At 33.3% G+C, this 26,460-nt stretch overlaps 1 protein-coding gene and 2 long non-coding RNA genes across 6 annotated transcripts; 2 read left to right on the top strand and 1 right to left on the bottom strand.

The window, feature by feature from the left end:
• Positions 1 to 4,244: 4,244 nt before the first annotated feature.
• LOC140062600 (uncharacterized) lies at positions 4,245 to 15,100 on the bottom strand. Its single transcript, XR_011847506.1, has 4 exons — positions 14,655 to 15,100; positions 8,295 to 8,503; positions 7,949 to 8,088; positions 4,245 to 4,986 (listed from the first exon to the last, which is right to left on the bottom strand). It is a non-coding gene; the product is annotated as an uncharacterized lncRNA (long non-coding RNA).
• Positions 9,473 to 13,778, top strand: LOC140062362 (ankyrin repeat and SOCS box protein 7-like). 3 transcript variants are annotated; one of them, XM_072108546.1, is made up of 5 exons: positions 9,473 to 9,692; positions 10,408 to 10,560; positions 10,878 to 11,001; positions 11,317 to 11,940; positions 12,129 to 13,778. In XM_072108546.1, the coding sequence occupies exons 2-5, from the start codon at positions 10,456 to 10,458 to the stop codon at positions 12,257 to 12,259; spliced, it is 984 nt and encodes a 327-aa protein (XP_071964647.1). In that variant the 5' UTR covers positions 9,473 to 9,692; positions 10,408 to 10,455; the 3' UTR covers positions 12,260 to 13,778. The 3 variants fall into 3 exon arrangements, with proteins under 3 accessions (XP_071964647.1, XP_071964646.1, XP_071964648.1); XM_072108545.1 differs by having other exon boundaries at positions 9,586 to 9,684; XM_072108547.1 differs by lacking the exon at positions 9,473 to 9,692 and adding an exon at positions 9,958 to 9,971.
• A 7,768-nt stretch (positions 15,101 to 22,868) lies between the features above and the next one.
• Positions 22,869 to 24,510, top strand: LOC140062923 (uncharacterized). Of its 2 annotated transcripts, XR_011847554.1 has the most exons (3): positions 23,458 to 23,531; positions 23,812 to 23,926; positions 24,200 to 24,510. It is a non-coding gene; the product is annotated as an uncharacterized lncRNA (long non-coding RNA). The 2 variants fall into 2 exon arrangements; XR_011847553.1 differs by having other exon boundaries at positions 22,869 to 23,926.
• Positions 24,511 to 26,460: the final 1,950 nt, after the last annotated feature.

Below are 26,460 nucleotides of genomic sequence, written 5' to 3'. Positions count from 1 at the left end.
TGAGAGATGGAATGTTCCATTCATCGCAAATCAATACATTTGTAAAAACGTAAATTAAATCTATCAAAATAGTATTTTTTAAAGAAAATCGGCCTGTCTTCAACATTATGATGCTGTACTCGAGCAGTTCAACCGGTTTTCGGCTATTAAAAACAATTATCGTAGGAGGAGATAGGAAAATGCGAAGAGTCCTCGTATTATTGTGTGCGGGTATTTTTCAAGTTGGACATCCATTAGACAGTGTATACCACGATCGGAAAACACCCCTATTTGGGGCAAATCGTTGAACCTAAATTCGTTTTAATCGTCAATAACTAATTATCTAACTCAATTTAATTAGTAAACAGGGTTACATCAGGTGGTTAAAATCAGTACCGAAAGTACGAACCAACTTTATAGGCCTATACCATCGAGTAAAAATTCTAGAAGTAAGGCGCGATTTACCGAATTTTGCCCTTACGTAAATTTATATATAGACTCGCTTCGCTCGCGTACCATCTAGGTCGTGCCCACATATGGTTCTCGAATACATAGTAATTTCAGCGTAAAAAAACTGGCGATTTCAAAATGTAGGCCTACGTACCGCATGACTATAAAACATTTATTTATGTATTTATGTAGTCAACCAAAATTAGCACCGTGCGAATTACTTCCAAAAGAGAAACTTCTCACAAAATGAGTCCAAATGTTTCATTTGGACTCATTTAAACAAACCCGATTTGTATTTTGTATCTAACATTATTGAGGGTTGGGTTTTTTTTTTAATAGGCCTATAAATAACATAACACTAAATAGAGTAAAACATTTCCGATTTAATAACTGTTAAAATTGTCACTGTCATAGTCGATTGAAATAGTAAAGTACATGTAACGATACACCACCACGACGTTTATATTTTTTTGTAATTATTAATTAATACAAACGTTGAGAAGCAACTGTCAGTAATAAAGTATTATATTATTATGTGTTATAATCTAAAAGTAGGGGCTACCCACACTCACAGTAATAAAGTTTATTAGTATATTTGTTTATATTATAATAAACAGTAGGCCTACCAACGCACACAATAAGAAATTTGCGATTCAAATGGCTATCAAAAGTGGTTAATACCTATTTACAGTATTGTATAGCTTTACAATACTATTTATGTTTATTCTCAAAGGGCCCATAAATTGACCTACTTGTGTTAAATCATGGAGGTATGCAAGCATGGTTAAACCAAATAATTTGGAATGTTCCATTCATCGCAAATCAATACATTTGTATAAACGTATATTAAATCTATCAAAATAGTATTTTTTAAAGAAAATCGGCCTGTCTTCAACATTATGATACTCTACTCGAGCTGTTCAACCGGTTTTCAGCTATTAAAAACAATTATCATAGGAGGAGATAGGAAAATGCGAAGTATCCTCGTATTATTGTGTACAGGTATTTTTCATGAGGACATCCATTAGACAGTGTATACCACGATCGGAAAACACCCCTATTTGGGGCAAATGGTTGAACCTAAATTCGTTTTAATTGTCAATAACTAATTATCTAACTAAATTTAATTAGTAAACAGGGTTACATCAGGTGGTTAAAATCAGTACCGAGATTATAACCAACTTTATATACGATCGAGTAAACATTCTAGAAATAACGCGCGATTTACCGAATTTTGCCCTTACGTAAATTTATATAGATTAGAAGATTTTTCAAATCATGTAAATAAAATATTTTCCGGGCGGGAAGCTAGCATTTCCCCTCGTTTAGTTTGTAATTTAGTAAGTAATCTCGAAAAGAACTCCATGTGGAAAAGAAGCCCACCCAAGAGTACTAACAATGAAGGAGCACATGGACTTCTTTTAAGGTTTTATGGCAGTCTATTTAATGGAAAATAATGCCATGCAACTTTTTTTTATTTTAAAAAAGGTCTACTTGACATTTACAACCCTCAAAATATCTCTCTTTCAAAATAAAAGAAAAACAATATTTACTAGACATGGAACTCGTCACTTGAGGACGAGTTTGGTTATCCGCCCGTAACAAAACTTATCTTGCGTATTCAAGTAGGCCTACTCATTCAAAATTGAAACTGCCCTTTCAGTGTAATAAGTAAATAAATCATTTTATGTAATTGATTTCCCGTGACGGGATTCGATCCCGGTACCTCTGATACCATAGGCATATGAGCACCTGCCGAAGAAAATCCAAAGAAAGATGCCTCGTTCATTCGATATGTCGTGAACCCCTCGATACAAATAGATTATTACAAACCAAACTAAATCATAATTTTTACTATGATGAAACCTTCACAAATTTTAAACACTGACATATTATGAAAGTGCATACTTTCAAGTTTTATATATTAACATGTGAATACAAATGATAAACGTTATGTTTATTGTTTTGCTCTTTGAAAATGTTTCCGCAAGTTTCTTTTTCTTCTTCTTTTTTTAATTCTCATTTTAGGCAAATTGCCAAGAACAGGTGAATTCATTTACTATCCTTCTCAAAGGTGGCAATCCTGTTCACAAGACAAACATAAACAATTAAGTCTTTGGAAGTGGAGTTGCAAAATCCTGGCATATGACAGAACTTGAACCCAGGACCCTTGGATTGGTAGCCAAGCATCATAACCACCAAGCCTCAACTCCACTCCTTTGGCGATGATGAAATCGATGATGAAAATTAATTCGATGAAAATTGCATATATCGATGATGAAAATTGATTCGATGAAAATTGCATTGATGTAATGAAAATTGCGTCGATGAAAATTGCGTCGATGCAATGAAAATTGCGTCGATGAAAATTGCATCGATGCAATGGAAATTGCGTCGATGCAATGAAAATTGCGTCGGTGCAATGAAAATTGCGTTGATGTAATGAAAATTGCGTCGATGAAAATTGCATCGATGTAATGAAAATTGCGTCGATGACAATTGCATCGATGAAAATTGCGTCGATGAAAACTGCATCGATGAAAACTGCGTCGATGAAAATTGCAAGAGACCGCATTTCTAGTAGACATTTTTTGGACGATACATAGCCTAAATTGATGTTTCTCAAATTCGACTGGCAGCAACAAAGTAATTTAATACTAAACGTTCAATGCATTTCATTGCAACCGACGTAAGTGTGGTTGACCAAATGTCATTCAGTGTGTCAATGGTAGCTTTCTTGAGTGTTGGCACTGTGGGAAATAGAGTCCGACATTTTTATGAGTATTTTAAAAGGACACGTAAATATAATAATATCATTTTGTTTGACAAATCCAGTAACAAAATTTACTCACATTCTTTAGAAATGACAACAACAGATTTCCAAGTCCAGATCACTTGTGATCAAGTCATCAGCCAAGATGGCGAAAGCTAAAGAATGTGAGTAAATTCTTTACTGGATTTGTCAAACAAAATGATATATATTATTATTATTATTATTATCTACAATCCTACACAATGTAATTATTCATGGATACCTAAATATTATGATGCAAATTGATGACTACACTCCTATATAATAATATCATCAGGCCCCGTATCTTTTTTATATTTTGATTCTAACCAAGTCTCTCATGTTTAAAAATCACAAACGGGGTATTGTTGACAGGGATTGACATTGGGATCATAACATTGAGATTCGAAAAGGGCATAAAAAGGTGTTCAATAGGCAGGTCGGCATCATTTTGTGTACCGACTGTATTTGTGTGACCGACTGTGTCATGTCATTTAAAGTTTTCCAAAATACTCTTACTCATTCTTTTAGTGTAGAGGGTAATCTTTTTTAGCCTTCACAATACCTTTCCGTAAGGCCATACATTGATTTCTTAATTAATTCAATGTCTCTTGTATTAAAGGTTAGATTGCGTTTATAAATTAGTTTATCAACTCATTCATTCTCATTCTTTCTTGGAGATCCAAGAAACATTTATTATATATGGCCTTTGGCCCAAATAATATACAATGTAATACAATATTAAATGAATATCAGTTGAGTGCGTTTAAAAATTCTGTTCTACGTTTAAATGAAAAAAAATAAATATTTTCCAAGTTTAACAATAAGATCAGTATTTGTGGCAGACATAAGATAAATATATTTTAATTTAGTTGGGTTGTTTGTATAAAAGGAAAACATATATTTAGCTCTAATATCTGAATAAAATGGACAAACTAAAGTGAAATGATATTCATCTTCAATTGATTGTAAAGCACATAATTTGCATAATCTTTCATTTCTATTTATACAATTCCATCTTCCTTTTTCAATTTCTAATTCTAAAATTCCTAGTCGTATCTTAGTCATAATTTGTCTATGTTTGTAATTTGTTACTTTTGTTAGATATTCTTCAATTCCAAACTTATATTTAACGTGCTTGTAATATTGGAGCTTAGAGTGTAGCCTAGTATCTTCGTAGAATTTCTGTCGTTCAATGTCTGTAAGCCTTTGTTTAAAATTTGAAATAAAAGTATATATATTATTAACCTGTTGTGAGTACCATATGTTACCAAATCCATTTATGCATAGTATTTGTTTTACGTCATTGGCCCAACATTGCTCATTTCTTTGAGCTTTTCTATATTGAAAATCATAACATTGTTTAATAAATTTGTCATTATCCATTTGGATTACTCTAAGCCAATAACGAATTATATTAATGATAATTTGAATTTGGATAGTGAATCTTCCACATTCTCCTCTCACTGCAACACTTGGTGCAGAATTACCTATTCCTAGAATGTATTTACAGAATCTTAGATGAACTTTCTCTAATACTGATATATCATTTAAACCCCATATTTCGCTACCATAAAGTAAGATTGGCATAATCTTAACATCAAATATATGGTAAACAGTAAACTATTAAACCAGGGAATCTGATTAGGATACAGCAGGAATTCACAGGTCTATACAATATCTATGACAGTAACAGTCTCAGTACATAATCTCCTCATTAAGGATGTTTTTCCAATTTCTAGCTTCTAGACATCCTTGTAATCATGCTGTAGAAAAATAAAATAATTTAAATAATATAAAGACTCGACTATCAAGTAATATACAATGCACAGTTGATCATTGACGCTTCAATTGTGACGCTATAAAAATGTTTGATTAATATTGAATATTATTATGCTACAGCCTATAATCTTTATACTAGCAATGCATTTTCTAAAATTGTTTTCTTGTCTAAAACCATTCGTCTTCCTTTATGTTATGAAATGCATAAAAATTAATATACAGCACAATTGCGGAGACGCGGTAGATTCAATCAAATCAGGTGGATTGGTGTAAGATTAGTACTATGACGTGTCAGATCAAGGGCTAATATTATTTCGAGGGAACGAAATAATATTTCGAGGAACGAAATAATATTTCGAGGGAACGAAATAATATTTCGAGGGAGCGAAATAATATTTCGAGGGAACGAAATAATATTTCGAGGCTCGAAATATTATTTCGAGGGAACGAAATAATATTTCGAGGGAACAATATAATATTCATTCATTCATAATAACATTTATTTCTTATCATTTCAAAGTAAACAAAATAACAATTTAAATATAAATAATTAAGAGGCAACACCCAGAAAGTAATAACATTTGGAGGTTTCCCTCCAAAAAAACTTGTGATGGGTAGCCAGTTAAGAAATTGTAATCATATTGGAGTTTAAACAAACAGAAACAAAACAAGACAAACAAACATGTAAAGCAAGACAACGACAAATTAATAATAATAAAATACTATGGAAGCACAGAAAACCCAGAATAAACATGTTGTTTTATTATTATTAGTTATTTATGGAGTAGAATTTGTTTAAGTTTAAAAGAAAATGTATTTTTTGAAGGTGCCAATTTAATTTCGTCGGGGAGATCATTAAATAATTTGGTGCCACTATAACGGATTATGTTGCATTAATGTTAATTTGGTAAGGGGAGGGTGAGATTACAGGAGGATCTAGTTTTATGGGTATGAATGCTATTATTTTTTATAAAGTTGCAAGAAAGTTTGGTTGGAAGTAGACAGTTGACATGTTCATAGACGAAGGTGCATTGTTGGAGGATATTGATGTTTTGGACAGTTAATAATTTAAGGTCAGAGAAAAGCTCACTAGTGTGATCTAGGCGTGACGCACCAGAGATGAGGCGAATAGGTTTTTTTTTGGAGAATAAAAATTTTGTTGAGGTTTGAAACATAATTGTTTGCCCAGACAATATTACAGTAAGAAATAAAAGGTAAAACAAGTGAACAATAAATCATGCGAAGGACTTCTTTGGGCAAATAAAATGAAAGACGATATAAAATTCCAATATTTTTCGAAATTTTAGTTTCGATTTCTTTAATGTGATGTTTGAAGTTTAGTTCTTCGTCTATTTCTACTCCAAGAAATTTAGTATGCTTAACAAGAGGAATTTTGTGGGCAGCAAGGTAAACATTATGAGTGTCGTTAATCAAATCTTGGTGTCGAAAACCAAAAAGCATAAAATGGCATTTGTTAATATTTATTGAAAGTTTGTTTGCATTGAAATAATCGTTCACGTTCTTCAATTCCCTATATTAAAAGTATTGAAAATGAAATCAAAATTAGTGTTTGAATAAAAAATGGTTGTGTCATCAGCATAAAGGTAAAAAGAAAGGATGTCAGATGCATTTGGTAAATCATTGATATACAATAAAAAAAAAGAAGAGGGCTTAATAGAGACCCTTGAGGAACACCACAATCAATAGGTTTAATATAGGAAGAAACATTGTTGATATAGGTGCATTGAAGTCGATTGGACAGATAATCTTTAAAAAGGTCAAGAGTAATGCCACGGATACCATAGTTAAAGAGTTTTGAAAGTAAAATAGTGTGATCAATGGTATCGAATGCCTTAGAAAGATCTATGAATAGGCCAGACGAAAACAACTTATTATGAATAGCATCCACAATGTTGTTGGTAAGATCAATTAAAGCAAAAGAAGTGGAATAATTTTGTCTGAAACCGTATTGTTTATTGTAGAGAATGTTGTTTTGGTTAATGAAATCATACGTACGGTCATAGATAAGTTTTTCAAGAATCTTTGAAAAGAAAGTAAGAACAGAAATTGGTCGATAATTGTTGGGATCGGATTTGTTACCTTTTTTGTATATAGGAGTGACCTTTGCTGTTTTCATGCTTTTAGGGAAGGATCCTGTGGATAAAGATAAGTTGCAAATATGAGTAAGTGGAGAAAGAATAAGGTCTATTGATTTTTTAACAACATTGCCACATATATCATCAATTCCAGCAGCCTTGTTGTTTTTGAAAGAGTTGACAATTTTAAAAACCTCATGTTCCGAAACTGGAGATAAAAAAATGGAATTTGGAGTAGGAGGACTAAGATAGTGACGGAAACTTTTGATAGAACTAGTGTCGATTTCTTTTGCTAATTCAGGCCCTATATTGGTAAAATGGTTATTTAATAAGTTGGACACCATTTTCGGGTCTTTTGTTAGATTTCCATTACTCATTATCTCAATGTTAGGAATTGTGTTTTTTGATGGTTTAAGTATAGAGTTTATAGTACGCCAAGTAGCTTTAATATTGGATTTGTTTTCATTAAAAAAGTTTTTATAATAATCCACTTTAACACTTTTTAGAAGATTATTTAACTTATTACGATACTTTTTGTATTTCAATATATTAGCGTTGGAAGGGTGCCGAATGCTCTTGAGATAAAGTTTTTGTTTGTATGAGATGGAGGTTAAAAGCCCGTTGGTCATCCAAGGTTTTAATTTCTTTTTAGTTTTAGGTGGATCTAACAAAGGGAAGTTCCTATCATATAGGGCTTTGTACTTTACGAAAAAGGTATCATACGCTTCGTCAGGGTCTAATTTATCTAAGACATCAATCCACGATGTTATTGACAGATCATTTCGAAAGTGATGAATATTGTTTTCATTAAATTTTCTAAATTTACGCTTCACTTTGTCTGTAGACTTACTTGAATTAGTAATGTTCACAGTGAAAACGGGAAGGTGATCAGTTGCGTCACTAATGACAATGCCGCTCATTGAAGAGTCTAGACTGTTTGAGAAAATGTTATCAAGAAGAGTGGCAGAACTGGGAGTTATTCTTGTGGGTCTGTGGATAAGAGGATAAAAAGAATTGTTAAATAGACAATGGACAAAATCATTTACATTATTATTTGAATCAAATTTTAAAATATCGACATTAAAATCACCTAAAAGAAATACCTTTTTTTTCTCTCTAGATATTTGTTTTAAAAGAAGTTCAAGTTGTTCTGTAAAAAAAGGCATATTAATTTCGTGAGGTCTATTATATAGTACCTATTAGAATAGATTCTTTGTCTGTATGCACTTCAATAAATTGTGATTTTCACAGAAGTATTGAGTAGAAGTTAAATCATCTCTGGTTGAATAGCGTGTATTATCATTTAAAAAAATTCCAGTTCCTCCACATTTATATGAACGAGGATTGCAAAGAAATGTATAGTTGGGTATCTGAATAAGTGGGCTTGGGTGATCCATCCATGTTTCTGTAATTGAAATAATATTGAAATTAAAGTTTAAAGATTGAATGCAATCATAGATAGAATCAAATTTGTTTGCAGGCTTCTGGCATTAAAATGGACACAAGAAAAGTTAAATTGGGTTTTGTCAATAAACTGAGTGTTAAAATCATTTGGCAGGTAATAATTTGAGATATTTATGTCATTAAAAAAATTATCTGGGTCTATATCGTCGAATTGTCTACTGTGTGTAGAGGGGTTAAAAACTAAATTAGAGGGTCGGTCATGGTTATTATTTTGGTTTTGTGCTTCCATATTATTAACAAACAAATAAAAATAGTTAGATTTGAATAATAAAAAACTAAAAGCTTAGAGCTTGAATTACAGTACATAACATAACTCGCAAGTCTATTAACTATCAACATTAAGAAGTGAGTAACTTTGAAAAACAACATTTGAAAATAGCAACTTTTCTCTTATATATACATATATACACATTATATCACATGAAATAGGTTATACAGCAGTATGGTGCTGTTGGGTAAAATTGTATCAATAATAATTGAGTTGATTATCTAAGTTTAAATTAAAATACTGTAAATACAGTATGTATTAATGCATTATTTGTAATTCGATTACTTGCATAATTGATTATTTTCGAAAGCTGATATTCATTCGTATCTGAAAATACAAACATAGCATTAATTTTATAATATCGAGGGAACGATATGATATTTCGAGGGACCGAAATAATATTTCGAGGGAATGATTTCGAGGGAACGAAATAACATTTCAAGGGAATGAAATGATATTTCGAGGGAATAAAATAATATTGTCGAGGGAACGAAATGATTTCGTTCTCTCGAATTCGTTCCCCCGAAATATTATTTCGTTCCCTCAAAATAATATATATATTTTTACAACTAATATCCCTTTACGGGCTCCGTACAATACATCTCTAATGTGTGACAAAATAGTTAGTCACGTCTCTCTGTGTGTATACATCCGCCCTTATGAGGGCGGGCATAACTCTCTGTTACAAATTTCTAATGCAAAAATCACTCATTTGTATTCAGATCTCCTCCTCAGCAGATCGCCAGGAGAGAGTGGATGAGGAGAGGTTGAGTGGTGGTGTGTCGTGTAACTTGTGGTGTTAATGTAGGCCTAGCCTGGTGATTTCTGTAATTAATGCCATACTCTTGGCACTGGTACGCCGGTAACTTGTTTTTAACCGATTAATTTGTTACTACTAGGCCTATCTTTTAGCTAGGATAGGAGGCTACGCCCAGGGAGTTGTACTCCCCCTGGCTGGCCCTGCCTGCTACTCCCATCATCATGGCATCGCATCCACCCCACCCAACACCACCACTCTCGCTCATTCGGCACCAACCACCAACAGCCAGGAAAAGAGAATTTTCCCACTTCTATTCAGACTATAATAGCTAGCTAGCACTATAGGACCTAACCTCACAGTCACAGAGAAAAAATCGGACCGGTAAAAGGCTACTACTGACTGTACATACGTTGACCACTACATACGTTGACCACTACATACGTTGACCACTACATACGTTGACCACATCCAATTTTATTAATAATTCTGGTTCACTACCACCCCTTCCTTATTTATATTTCAAAAACCCTGGATACGCCACTAATTTTGACATGCCGAATATCGGCTCATGGCTCTAATCGACTTTTTAAGCTTTTTTCTATACAATGGTATGGTGCTACTGTAGTTTAATGTATTTTTTCCAATTTTATAGCAGCGTTCTCTCCTACTTTGCTACGCTTTCATAAATTCTCTGATGATTATATATTATATATATATATACCGTATATTTTTTTTTTTTGTGACCTCTGCTATTGATGCTCAGAATAGTCAATGCTGAGAATAGTACTAACAGTGCTAACATTTAATTTTGTTTCAGATTGACGAGAGTGTAAACTAAGAAAGGTTGTATCTATCCAAGAACAAGATGGAAAGAAGAATGTGCACAAGAAGTCACGCAATCCAACTAGCAATACAGAACAGCAATGACAGAGAAATCAGAAAAGCAGTAGCCACAGGCAATTTGAATAAGGTTTAGAAAGTTTTCAGTTAAAATGCATGCCATACAAGTCTTGTGCAACTGGCATAATTAAGCCCCGTTTTGATTTTTGTCTGAATGCCATATATGCCAAAGTATTTATCTTTTTTACTAATATTAAGTCAAAACTAACTATACTAAATTAACAAGTGCTGAATAATACACTGCGCCTTTGATCACTTACTGCTGGAATTGGCGCGTTACAAATTCTTACTATTATTATTAATAACCAGGTTATTGAACTATGTTACAATTGACACCCTTATTTATAAATTGTAACATTATTTTAATAATAATTATTTATTAATTAGGTGCAGAAATTGTTGTTAGAGGGTGCATCTCCAAACACTGTTGACTCAAATGGCTGGACGTTGTTACACTTGGCAGCATCAAGAGGCACTGACCGCGTTTTACGAATTCTTTTACAATATGGAGGTATATCACTTGCTATTAAAGCTTGGTTCCCTCTTAATCACAACACGTAAGGACGTCAGTGTGTCACTAGTAATTTGACCAATCACGACGCAATGGATTGTCGTGCCTACGTTGTATTGTGCTTATGTTTTTGCATCCAAGTGGGAACCAAGTTTATAGTAGACCTATGTGTTTATATTTAAGCACAATCATTGACTAAACAAAATTGCAATGTTAATCAAGTTGGATCAATCCAACCACAGGTATCGTGGATGGGAAATATGCATTCCGATTTAAGTTCAATATTAAATATTGATGATTTATTTTGTTTCATAGGAAATCCTGAAATTGTAGATCGTATTGGAGGATTTACATGTTTACATTATGCTGCGATGCATGGCCGTACACGACTAGCTCGCATCCTATTAGAAGTTACCAAAGATAAATTCAAATTCATTGATACTCAAAGCGTAGATGGTTGGACCCCCTTGCATGTGTCGGCACACTATGGTCGCGATTCGTTTGTTAGGACACTTCTACATTTCAGAGCGTCGGTAGACATGTTGAGCTCGAAGGGAACTACGCCTCTGCAACTGGCTGTAATAAAACAAAAGTTAAATTGTGTTCGGTTGTTAATAGGAGCAAAAGCTAAAATTAACATCCAGAATGGTTTCCCCTTGCGATATGCAGTTATAAAGGATTATCACAAAGAAGTTGAACTACTATTACATGAAGGAGCTGATGCTACTCTAGCCCGGGAGGAAGACAGTCAAACTCCATTACACCTAGCTGTACTAAGAGATGATGTTGAGATGTGTAAAATACTTTATAGATTTGGTGCTCTTTGTCATGTACTGAATGATGATAATGAAACTCCATTAGACATTGCAAAGTTACAAGTTCTTATTGATGGTCAAGTTTGTAATAGATCCTGCCTGCCAATAATATCACAATTAGCAGGTACAGTATTAATTTATCCCCCATATTTAAAATATTTTGAATTTAATTTAATTATCCAAATTTTATAAAAATTCAATGCTTTCATAACTCACAAACAATAAATGAAATATTATTAATTTATCTTTTTATTCAATACATTAGGCCTACATTCAGTTGTACAATCATTGTAACAAACTTTTTTTTAATAGGAAACCCAAGAAGTTTGCAGGAGCTGTGTAGATTTGTTATCAGAGCAGTTGTGGTCAGCAAGACTGAACTTCATCGCCTACCACTTCCAACTTTTATGATAAAATATCTAAAATTTAAATTTAGTTGGTGACCATTCATGAAAATAAAAAATATATAGATGATAAAAGAAGATAGCAATACTGTATCCTACAGTCAGGGGGCGAGTTCCACAATATCAGTACTGTATTAGTTTTACGAATAGTTGGGTACTCTGACTAAGAGATTACATGTTGCGTTTTACAGTGAACTTAAAACAGTAATTTTTATAGTTAAAGCTTATTGGTCAGAATTTGTGGGTAGATCCACAATAGCTGTACTGTATTATAGTTTAGGGTACCTACCCTACTTAACACGAAGCGATTTGTCAAAAATAAACATGTTAGATGTAAAAAAATATTTTTAAACAAACTAAAATAGATTGGAAATTGGTCACTAGAAATGACAATCCAGACTCCAAAGTGATTAATTTGTGTTAGTTTGACAAAAAGCAATAGTAGCAATGTATGTGTTACTGTAGTTTCTCTTAATTCAGGCAGGACATGAAAATTAAGTATTCCAACTGCTATGTAACATTGTTTAGCAGTTAAATAAGTAGCGAGTATTTGAGGAATGCTAACAAAGTGTACTCTGGTTTAAAAGATTGTAAAGATATACTGAATCCTATTTATATTGTTGTGGCCCCTGGCCTCCTACTTCATAAAGTGAATGTACTTTGTTATAGGAACTGTTTTAAGTACTGGAATTGATACATTCACAATGTCAAATATGCTGCTCTGTCATGATAATAGTTATTGCAAGTGTGGTTCAGGACATTTTATATTCAAAAGAAAGAAGATAGTGCCTATCTAATTCTTTCAAATTTTATACAACAGGAACAAATTTTACATTGATAAAGTTATAGCAGGAATTTTAGAATTTAAATGGTCTTATCAATTTCAGATGTCTTCCAATATTTTATCGTTTATATTTTGTATTTATAAATTTTATAAAATAAAATGGCAATGTTATTTGGATCAATGTTGGAAGTATTTCAAACCATTGAGTTTAGCTTTCAATAATCTTTTGAATAATCAACAATTTGTATACATACCTTTTCCAATATTTTAAGTAAAATAATTTTGTATTCAATTAAGTGAATTGTATTTATTTTAACACATTATTTTTATTAAACCTTGGTTCCCACTAGGACGCAATGCAAGGACTTAGCACATAGTAAATTGATCAATCACACGTGATGGATTATTCAAACTGTTGCTTGTGAAAAATAGGTGTTGCGCTTACATCCTATTGGGAACCAAAAGTTAGAGAAATTGATATATTTATTGGCCTGGGATGATTGTTGTTTTATCGAAAATCAATTGGGTTATATCATACTTACTGTCTTCAGTTCTAATGTTTAGATAAGTTTTATTTTACATTTACAGAAATTTTCTGTTAACATCATGGTTAAAGTTAAACCTCATAGGGTGAAGCAATATTAAAACTAATTTTGCTAAATAATATTAGCCTAATATAACTAATAATATTAAACATTCCAATGTGTCTTGTGTCAGTGGTTTGTAAGTAAGATGTGTAATAACTGTAAATATATTAAAATAAAAAAATCAATTGTTTTAGTAATAGTATTTTATAATTATAATTGCATTACTTAAAACACAAATATAATTGTCAGTTTCGGCTTTTATACTGTGTATACATTTTTTAATAATTTAAAAAATAACGTTATATTGTCACAGTTAGTGATTATATACAATCTGATTATTTACAAATATTTTTTTTTATATAACACTAAATAAATGTCTGTCATTTGATTGCACGATTGTGGGTCACATGGCGTGCAATAGTACGCACTACAGTATTAAACAATCGTTAAACATTTTTGTGTACGAAAAAAAAAACGTTTCGCGGATGAAAAAAAAATTACTGTGAAATACAGCACGATGACTTTGGACAGAAAATGTTTGAGGCATTGGTAAAAGTCTAGTAATAAACTGTCTATGGGATCCTAAAAGAAAGGGACAAATTGTTGAAGTTTGATGGATACAACAGTAGGAAGGTTAACTTACTGTATCGCATTCAAGACACCTCACTGATTAGACTTATTTTATCGAAGGACTTTGGCAGAGTAAATTGCCATTAAAGGGGGGTTCCGGGTTTAAAATGAATAGTAAAAAATGTAAAATATATTTGTTTGTCTCTTGAACGGTAAAAGTTTCAATTTATATAAGCGCCCAGTGAAGCAGAACGAAGGCTGTGAAATGAGGCCAGATTACAAGTGCAGCTACGGCAAAATCACACTGTGGTTACAGAATACGAAATTCGTGAAATGGTCAATCTTCCGACGACTCGTTATCAATAACCATATCAATTACTTTTGTAAAATTATACTTATCTGATGTAATTTTAGTCGGTCTTCCCATTTATAAAATCAATTTTCTATGAAAATCCATCAAAACAGTGAAAAATTAGATAAGTTTGCACTTTACGTTTGCCGATTTTCGCACTGACTTAGGGAAAGCCTTCAAAATCAATGAAGCGTAACGTATACATTCCTGCTGAGCGAGGAGAGCGAGACGACGATACACGTGCTCTCTCTGCCCATGCCTGGCATCGTCACGTGATAAGCAGATACAGTATACAATACCAAACTGGTCGGGTCGAGTATACCCCGTCTATATCACAACATGAACGATGTACAGTATTTGATTGAAGGTCGACTTAACCTACCGGAATGGTATAGATAATATAGCTCGAATGAGAGAGTTGGAATATTTGTAAACATAAGTACAGTATTGCTAATTTTAACAAGTGTAGCCTATAGTAAAAGGCCTGGTAGTATCAATTCGCATAGGGTCTACTACACTAGCTAGCTCAATTTTTAACTGGGCCGGATCGGCTAGGCTAGGCTAGGTCTCCTTCCTACTACCGGTCTACTTGCTTGATGCAATATACGATTTTTTGGAGAGTAAACTAGGCCTACTTATTAGACCATACGTGCGGACGGCGATCGGACCTTGTTTTGCCTCAATATTTACAGCCGATTTTTGTAGAACGTTTTAGGTTTAGATTGTTTAGGAGTTTGGTTGATAGGATGGGTTTGGAATCCACTGAGTTTTGTTATTTATGGGCCAATCGTTTAGTAATAGGCTAGCTAGGCCCATGAATGATGGCCATCGTGGCATGGAATCCCTAGTCAGAAATGGCTCTCACCCCGGCATGAATAAAATGATTTAGTCTAGGCCTAGCCTAGTACGTGAAGCCGATATACGATCTGTTACTATTAATTCGAGGTATAAAAATAGTATAATTTATGACTCCGTAATCTGTACTAAATTTTGTATTTCATTAAATGTCAAATAAATATATGCTACTGTTATTATTACACTTTAGGCCTAGCTTCTTAGCAAATCTACAAAAAATGTATTTCACAATGATCGGGTGGTCGTCGTTTGACAGAGGAGAGAGAACACAACGTACAAGCTTGACGTCGCGAGTTTGGAATCCACTGATGACGTGATTTTGTGAATATCTCATGAATATTAATGAGCTTCCCTAAGCTGCTGAAAAACAGACTTTCCATGAATTTACCCTAAAATGTATATGAAATTTAATTTTTTTAATTTCTCGTTATTACTTCTTCATTCTGACATGTCTATATTGTTATAATATTTTTTTTTTAATAAATAAACGATATTTAAAAGCAATTTTAAACCCAGAATCCCCCTTTAATAACTGAAAAAGTTTATGAGATATTTTAATATTAAGACGTGTACTGTTCTGAGACCTCCTGATGGTCAACATTTTGTGTTAATCTCTATGTTGTTGTCATAGGCATATCATTTTGTGTAATTTCAATCTCATTTTATTTAACTTACACACTTTTTTCAATAATGTATTTAAATTTTTTAAATTGTCATAAAACACCATCACACGTTATACTGTATATTGATCATTGATGGCCATTGGTTATTGATGTTAAATTTTCCTCATTTACGTTACCAGCGTAGTATAAGTTTGCCGTCTCGGTACTTTTTTTGTGTTTTTATCCTATTGATTTTATATCAGAATAAATAAAGAATAAAACACAAGTTAGCTTGAAATTTGATCTATATTTGATTAAATGTTAAATCCCAAAAATTGATTTTATAATTTCAAAAACGTGTTTGCTTGTGTGTAATCATCTAAGCAAGCCGAAGGTTACAACAAAATACAAAAGCTTGCTTAATCGCCGCTATTTCTCTCTTGATCTGTTCACAATACTTTTTCCGTCAGTTCAGCATTATCGCTGGGAATTTTTTTATGGTACCAATATCTATTAATATCCGGAGATACTGCCTTGTAAATTCATGTCATTAAGATGAGTGGCGTGCTCTCTTGCGCATGTGCACCGGAGATAATATAATGTCTTCCGTCGTTTTACGTCGTCTGTGGAAACTTCGTTATAACAGCGAATTTCTCATCTTGGAGATTTCAACCTACTAGTCCGGTGGCAGGAGGGGGGATATCATCACCCGAAAGGGGACAAATTGCCATCCAACTTTTCTAGACCAGAATTTTCCGTAGATTACGAATATGGAAGGTAATCGATCAGGATAGGAAGCGTTTTCGAGATATAAGGGGTCAAAGTTCAAAATTGACCAATATAAAAACATGCTATATCTCTGGAAATTCTGGACGTAGTGAGATAATTTTGGTGTCAAATTGTTCACAATGTATATGTTTATATTAGCTCTAACAGAACTTTCTTTGAAAAATTGACCGAAAACCCCATTGTTAGCAATGTTGACCTTTGACCTCTTTTTGTTATATCTAAGTAACGGCAGGTCGGAGAGAATTAAAAATAGGAGCAAATTGTTCCCAAGATATACATTTATATTCAGTATAACAGATGATATTGCTTGAAAATGACCGGAAGTGTGGTTATTAACCTTTGACATAATTGAATAAGGTTATAAAAACATAAATTAATAAATATTTGTCGTAAGGAGCCAATTTTGGTGTCAAATTGTTCACAATATATATGTTTATACTTGCCATAATGCAACATTTTTTTCAAAAAGTGACTGAAACACCTATTTTTCTGTAATTTTAACCTTTGACCTGTTTTTCTCATCTAAATAACGACATGGCATAGAGATTTCTAACGGCAAATTGTTTATAATAGATATTTTTATTCAATCTAATGTTTGAAAAATACAAGTGTGATTGAAATCCTGTACATAAGAGCCTATCAGGGCGGATTTAATTCAAAGAGGTGTGGAAGGGGAATAATACTATTACTATACAGTAAATCCATGTGTTCCTTAAGGATCGAGAGTGCACAGGCAGCTTTATTCCATGTGCCTGTCTATATAAACCCACAGTGTCACCCATTATATTTCCATTATGGGGCTTAATGTCCATCCATGGAGGACCAGCCCTTGGGTTAATTTGGGCAAATCCATAAGTGTTCCTTAAGGATCGAGAGTGCACAGGCAGCTTTATTCAATGGTTCTGCCTGTCTATATAAACCCACAGTGTCACCCATTATATTTCCATTATGGGGCTTAATGTCCATGGAGGACCGGCCCTTGGTTTAATTTGGGCAAATCTATACATTTTTCTTAAGGGTCGAGAGTGCACAGGCAGCTTAATTCATGGGCCGCGCCTATCTGTATGAACTCACAGTGTCACCCCTTATATTTCCATTATGGGGCTTAATGTCCATCCATGGAGAACGACCGGCCCTTGGGTTCATTTGGGCAAATCCATAAATGTTATTTAAAGATTGAGGGTGCACATTTAGTTTTATTCCAAAGTTCATCTATGAACTATTTACCCCATACTAATTTCTAATACAGGGCCTTATGTAGCACACCACATAGAGATCCCAAAAGGGTCCTTAGAGGGTTCATTCGGGCAAATCCATATAGGTTATTTTAGAATCCTTTGTATACAGGAAACGCTTTCCTGTATGGGCCAATAAAAATTGTGGTCTGTCTGTGTAGTGAGTTGTGGATTGAGTTTGGCCACCTGGATCTGCCTATGCCCTATCCTGTACGAATTGGTATTCTCTGGTTCTGATGAATAGTAGTTTATTTTCCAAAAACGAATATTGTAGCCCTAATAAATGCAACTGTATAGTGGCAAATCATTGAAGGTCAGCGCAACATTTTAACATCATAACATTTTAATCGTCATAATATTAATTTTATTATTTATTTTAAAGTATTATATTAATACATTTAAAATAATGCGCACTATAAAAAATATAAAAATACCACAACTTCACTGATCAAATAACGTGATTACATTTATGAACATTGATCTCATAGTTTGAATAACTTTGCATTATTTAGTATATCATTTATTCAAATGTTGACCTTTGACCCATGTCAACTTGTGTAATGAAAAATGTACTCTTTTGATTGTGTATGATTGATAGATGTCTTAACAGAATGATAAAACATAACATTTTGTCTTAAATGTTAGTTTTTATTTGGTTTTAAATGCAATTGTGTGATTGGTCAATATTGACATTTGACCTTTAATTGCAAAGTATTTGTTTTATAAGGCGACTGAATAACACCATACAATACATATAACCATACAAATGTATTAAAATACCAAATTGAACTTTAATAAATTGGTTATAATACATATGTATATAATACATTGTTATAATTGGTCAATTTTGAACTTTGAACCCTTATCTCTTCCTATTCGCTTCCTATCCTGATCGAAGTCTGATTTGATTAAATACAGTATTATAATGAAATAACATAACTTTACTAATCAAATAATTTGATTACTTGTAAAACCATCAATATCATAGTTTGGACAACTTTGCATTTATTTGTTAACTAATACGCGTATTAAAATGTTGACCTTTAACCTTATGTCAACTGATGAAATTGACCTTATGTCAACTGATGAAATGATGTATTCGCTCTTTTACATTGCGTATGATTGATTAACAGGATGAGAAAACATCCAATTTTTATTAATTAAATACTAGTTTTTATTTGGTTTTATAGGTACGTTCTATGATTGGTCAATATTGACATTTGACCCTTAATCACAAAGGATTTTTTTTTCATAAGGTGATTGAATAGACACTTCTCTCTCTCGAAGTGCCATATCATGAGACTTTGGCGATCATGTTGTGCCACAATTCTCTGTCTATTGCCATATTCAGCAACTCCACTTCTTTGGTATTCTCGCCTCTATTCCGAATCCATTCAGCTATGCTGGCCAACCAAGTGACTCTTTTCCTCCCCCTGCTCCTTCTTCCTTCTATTTTCCCCGTTAATGCCAAGTTCTCCAGACCTCCCTTCCTCAACACATGTCCCATGAATCTCATCTGTCTAATCCTAATACCCTTCAGTAGTTTCCTGCATACTCCAGCTCTTATCAATACATCTTCATTACTAACTCTATCTGTCCATGGAATTCTCATCATTCTCCTTAGAAACCACATCTCACAGCTTTCCAATCTTTTTCTGAGGTCAGTTGTGATTGACCAGGCTTCACTTCCATACATCAGCACAGGATAGATGTAGCAGTTTAATACACGCAACCTGGTTTCCATACTCATCGCACAGTTCTTCAAGATATTCTCCATTTCTCCAAATGCGGATTTCGCAAGGACTATCCTTCTCTTTATCTCCGTTACACACCTGGCATCATCTGTTATTTTGCTCCCAAGATAGTTAAAAGAGGACACCTGCTGAATTAACTGGTCTCCTGCTTGAAGGTTACACGTTGGACTCTCCTTTTTTGACACTACTAAACACTCTGTCTTACTACAATTTATAGACAGACCCATCTTTTCGCTCTCTACTACAACCACATCCAGCAACCTTTGGAGATCTTCAGCTGACTCTGCCAGTAGAACTGTGTCATCTGCATATCTGATGATGATGATGATGATGATCTGAATAGACACTTATAATCATAAAAATGTAATAAAAGACCAAATTGTGCTTCAATAAATTTGTTATAATACATATACATAATACATTGTTGTAATTGGTCAATTTTGAACTTTGACCCCTTATATCTCGAAAACGCTTCCTATCCTTATCGATTACCTTCCATATTCGTAATCTACGGAAAATTCTAGTCTAGAAAAGTTGCATGGCAATTTGTCCCCTTTCGGGTGGTGATTCCCCCCTCCTGCCACCGGACTATACCCAAAATTAATTGGAGTAGCAACCCTCATTCTGCTCCGGTTTCCAAGATACAGAGTACGTTATTAAAAATGGCGGCCATTTTTAATTATGCAAATTAGGTTACTTCCCGTTGTCGAAAAATGTCCTAACGTTGATAATGTGTTCAGTAGGGTCTAAAGAACACATTTCATCAAAAAAACCTTTTCTTGCAATTTGTGTGAGTTAAAAGTCTAAATCCCATGGACTATTTAAATCCTATAGGCAGCATGGATTTGTCTCGGGGAGATTATGTCAAACCAACCTCGCACTGCTTCTTGCTACAGCAAACGATGCAACTAACAGCAAGCAATGCGATGTGATTTACAGCGATTTCTCTAAGACTTTTGGTTTCGTTTCTCATGATTTGATTATTTTTAAACTTTCAAAATTTGGTTTATCCGGTTCACTTTTAAGATGGTTCAAACCAGGGACAACTCCCTGGTTCAAACGCTATTTAACTAATAGACAACAACAGCGTGTTTTCATTGGGGGAGAGACATCTGATTGGCTCCCTGTGTTAGGTCGTGTTTATACAACACCCTAAATTTGAACACGGCTTTAAAGATGTATTGTCCCCCTGAACAAAAAAATTTTTTTTTTTTAAAGCCATTTTAATGATACATAAAAGTTATTCACTTTGAAAAAAAATTGGATCAAAAAAAAAATTATTTACCTTAGAAAATCGTAATTTAAAGTAAAAAATAGTCAACCGGAAGTCGGTTGGCTGGCAGCCAGCTGGCTTCCGGTTTAATTTAACCCTTGACCTGAATTAGCTTATGAATTATGCATATTGTATGATTCTTGTGCGTGTATGTGACCCCTAGGTCATCAGAAAAAAAATACGACGTGATATGGCGAGACGACGATGTGGGAAAGTTCTGTAGTTTAACAACAAAAAAAACAACTCCTACTTGAAGAAAAGACTATGGCTAGGCCCTAGCAGATTGGTAAGTAAGAACTGTAGTAGTTTCTATGGTGCAGCTTTGTTAGTTAGTATAGGAAGCCTAGCTAGCCCATTACAGCTGTACTGGCTATCTAGTGTACTATCCCCTATCTATTGGCTAGGCCTAGAGTAGTAGCTAGTCTAGTAGTAGTAGTAGTACTGGGGGTGTCAGATGAAATCGGTCGCGTCTGAAATCGGTCGCGTTTGAAATCGGTCGCGATAAAATCAACTTCCGGCATTTTGTATGGCGCGCCGCTAGAGCTATACGTTTAATGATATCGGTCGCGTTTGAAATCGGTCGCGCTATTTTGCATGGGACGCACTAGATACATTTTAAATGTAAACGCTAATTATGTTTTTAGTTAATTTTGAATATAGAATTTCTAATACTATTAACAATTGTTTTACCTCGATCGTTATTATTTTTTTAGTACAGTAAATATAAATATTATCTCATTATTTATAAATAATTTGTGTTTTCATTTTATCTTACGTCAGGTGTCAATGAATAATTGTAATGTGTTTAGAAAATCGTTTTAAAAAGTGTTATTGAATATTGTTTAAGTTTTTGAAAAGATTAACATGCCACTGTTTAAAGTTTTAATAATGTTGAAATAATTTAATATTAAACAATTAGACGCGCCTATTGCGTATTTTTTAATCGCAGTTAATTACGAAACTAGTTTTATATCTGCAAGTGGATACCAGCTCAATGAGGTTTATGCAATAAAGGAAGATGATGTATGATGATGATTTTTACGTTCGATTTCCGCCACTCTTACGTGAGCATGGTTTTAGGATAATACTAATAAAATAATATGCCGTTATAAATCAATCTACAGGGCCTATACTATGACTATGCAGTATGCTGTACAATGATAGGCCTATATGTGATAATAATAATGGATGGATATTAAAAGGTGGGCACGATTCTCAAAGAGGTAATCTTGCACTGATATTTTAAACATTTAGATGTACGAACGGCGTACGGATGTGAGACACTGAGTGGTACTTATATTATTTACATTAAAGTGATTATTATAAATGAAGAAATATTCAAATTAAAAACTATAGTATCGCCGACGTAGGCCTATATACGTAAATTATATACATCGTTTCACCATGGAACTATGTTTCACAAAAACACGTGCAGTGCAGAGGCCTATATATAGATGTTTCAAACGTATGGTTAGTAATAGGCCTATACGTCATCTTTACATGGCCATGGACAACGATCGTAGTACGTGTTTTGTCCATGATTTGACACACTAGTGCGTGTTTTTTTAAGGGGAATCCCCGTCAGCAAAATAACGTGCAGTTAACGTCGTCTGCACGATCATAGAAGGCGCATCCACGTTATGGCCTATTTCGGGGTTTATTTCAGTAACTCGTCTTTTAACGACCCGCATATAATAATCATTTTTACTAGAAACTATTTTAGGCCTAAACATTAGAAATAAAAATATACACGTGATTTTCCTCAACAATAATCATTATAGGCCTCTACTTAATCCTACATAGCGTACGGACATAAATAAAATAGAAATTAAAATAAGGTGGTCCAATATATGATATATCTGCCACATTATGCATAAGTATAAAAATGGATACGCTGGCTTTACGGGTTATACATTGTAACGTTTATTGTTTTTAAATAAATTGTTCTCTTTTACGTAATTGTTTGCATAATACTGTATTACTAAAAGACACAGACGTATATTCTCTATACAGTATAATATATTAATTACAGTACATATAATAAAATAGAGGTAAATTATTATATGCCTAATAAAATATTTAAACGTGTTTAGAAATGGCCATTTTGAAAAGACACGGTCCTTCTTCGAGACCTGTGAAATAAAAAAAAATGATTGATAATAAATATTATTAACCAAAATAAAAAATATCCACATAAATAATCTGGTTCCTAAAAAATATCAATTAAATCTAGACTATATAAACGAAGAAAATGTAAATCCCGCCAGCATGCATCTCGCTCCATACAAAATAGCGCGACCGATTTCAAGGGCGACCGATTTCAAACGTATAGCTCTAGCGGCGCGCCATACAAAATACCGGAAGTTGATTTTATCGCGACCGATTTCAAACGCGACCGATTTCACACGCGACCGATTTCATCGTAAACCGTACTGGGCCTAGTTGTAGGCCTGAGTGAGGGTTCACCCTGAGTGAGTAGCAGGCCTAGCTAATACTAATAGATACAACTTGTAAGCCTTATTAATAGTTATTGCCAACCTAGCTTTAAATAGGATTAGGCCTATAACATTCATCTGTGAGCATGGAGTAAGGAATAAGGTTTTAGCATGGAGGTATAAAAATAAAATATTTTATACCTCCATGGTTTTATTGTGACTTGTGTGAATTTCGACACCACCAACTCGTCTTATTTTTAGTATAATACTATAATATTAATAATAGTCTTTAATTTATCATTATTCATATCACTTTTCATTCATTTTAAAACATTTAATTTTCTTTTCTATGTAGAGTTTGTGATTAAAAAAAATTATACATAAGAGCAGCGAAACTCAAAAAGCGAAAACTTGTGAATGGCTGCCAAAAATAGAAAATAAGGTCACCACCAGGGCCAGGAGAGATTATGGTGCTTGGTTTTTCCTTCATGATTAATTAGATTTTAATGCTAATATAAATTTGTGAAAATTGTAACTAGGCCTATACTGTACATCCAATAATGTAATTATTTTAGAGAAAATGACCAAATAATCTAAGTTAAATATTTTTTGGAATGTGTACTTTACAGTACTTAGTACTGTTATGTTGAAAATTCTTCCAAAGCAATAACGTTCAAACCAACATTCACACAATTAAACTTTTTATGTACATATTTTAATAAATAATGTCTTTCTTTTAATAGGTATTAACACACTTGAATGAACAATATGAGCAAGTAGTGGAAAATGGTGAAGAAATCAACACAAAATGTGGTAGCAACATTCACAATATTTATTTGAACGTTTCTTACTATGACACTTTAAAATGGATGAACAATCACAGAAGACAAGCTATTGCTGTAATGCCACAATCAACACATCAATTAATAGTTGAAAATAAATTGTCAACAATAATGCAGAAATTCAATGAAATATACTAGTAATTAACTCATTTTTTACTGTACTGTACTGTAAATCTTCACACATTAAAATTATGGTGATTTTATCTCATGTACTGTAGTAGTATTTTTTATTTATTTAATGCTGTATACAAATGTTATTGCTCGAATTATGAAAACTATACAACATTTTAAAAGCTGGAAAACAACCAACACATTTGCCTAATGCTTTATGATAGTCATCCAATATTTATCTTGTGTTCCACTACCGAGTCTACTGCCAGTTGCCTTTAAAATGCTGTTCCAGTCTTCATTAGCTTAAGTCTATAAATTGAAAAACAATGATGTATAAATACAAAAGTCAAATAGAAAAGTTAAATATTTCACAATTTATTGCATACATATAATTATTATTTCTGTACATGAATCTGAAGTTTTCAATTTGGGGTACTAATGTACAGTAAGGAATCCCTGAAAAGTGCATCTCCTCCCTAAAAAAGGCCTAGTCTAATTACTAGTGTTTTCGTTTTGGTTGCTATCAACAACAATCTATTCTACCGGCAACTTCTTGGTACTGTATGCTGATCATTTTCCAAATGTTCGTTTTTTGTCATCAGTTAGTCTTTTTTTAGACTTTAAAATTAATTCGAGCTCCAAATGTATATCAGTGGTACATCAACATAGTAGGCCTATTTCCTGTAGCTAGTTGTGGAGTGATGGCTTAGCTAGGTGAGTACGATATATAGGACCTAGCTAGGCCTCAAAGTGGGTTCCCGTCTACTTTTCTGACCCGATTATCTGCCTGCCTACAGCTGCTGCTACACTACACTACACAGCAGTAAACTACAGTACTAACTAGGCCTAGGCCCTACTAGATAGTAGAAGTAGGCTTATATTATAGCCCTAGCCTAGATAGCTAAGCCTATAACTATACGCCAAAAACTATTATACAGGAGGATGTGTCATTCATCTAAAATAGAATTCTACTTACCAGCAAATTAACGGCACAGCTTTTTACATCATACGATCAGGGAAACCGTACCCCAGCACAGCACTTTCTTCGCACATGTTTACGTGGTGAACAGATCGGATCTCCCCCCTGTTTGGATACTCATTAACATATCATGCATATTTATGAGCTGTTAGCTAACCATCGTTATTTTGGAATTTCTGAACTTATGAGTTCGAAAAAAGGGTAAACTTATTTTGATTTTTTATAAGCGAAATCAATATTTTTTCCGGATTTTTTTTCGGCGAAAGTGAATAACTTTATTATAACTACAAAATGGTCTATTCAAAATTTGATTTTTTTCATCTTTATTTTTCATGTTTTGGGGGACAATACAACTTTAATTTTTAGCGTGTTGTTCGGACCGAGGTCAACCCACCTTAACGTTTGCTGTTAATGTTATACTAGGGCCTGTTTCTGCTGCATAGAAAATAACCGGTTAAAATCGGTGTGAATAAATTAAAATCAGTGTGAATAAATTAACTCCATTTTCTTGGCAGCAGAAACAGGACACATTTGTGGTAACCGGTTAAAAGGCAGCGCAAAATAACCGGTTAAAAACACCAATTTAAATCGGTGTTAGAACGCCGTTTAACCGGTTATCGCTTAGCAATTCTTAGCTGCAACACGAAATAACGGTTATTTGATTGACAGTTGTGACCCCGGGTCAGATACCGTCGCATACGATGTGTGTGTTTTCCTCGTGGTTTTGACAGTCGAACGAAGAAGTGACCCAGTGGGCACAGAACATAATTTCAACGTTGAATCAACGTTGAAATATAGTTTATTTGTTGAAATCATGTTGTCAGCGTTTTTCAAATGTTGAATCAACGTTGAAATAACATTTTTTCCCTAACTATTTTTTTTACGTTTAGTAATAAACATTGAATCAACGTTGAAATAACATTTTCTTTTTAACTAGTAATTTATGTTAATTAATAAATGTTGGTTTAACGTTGAAATAACATTGTCTTTCTAACAAATGTTTTACGTTAATTTATCAATGTTGATCCAACGTTGAAATAACATTGTTTTTAAAACAAATGTTTTACGTTAA

This window comes from Antedon mediterranea, chromosome 11, assembly GCF_964355755.1.
Source record: "Antedon mediterranea chromosome 11, ecAntMedi1.1, whole genome shotgun sequence".
NCBI classification, from domain to species: Eukaryota; Metazoa; Echinodermata; class Crinoidea; order Comatulida; family Antedonidae; genus Antedon; species Antedon mediterranea.
Note: the sequence above shows the minus strand (reverse complement) of the source record. Positions and strands in the feature narration are given on the sequence as shown.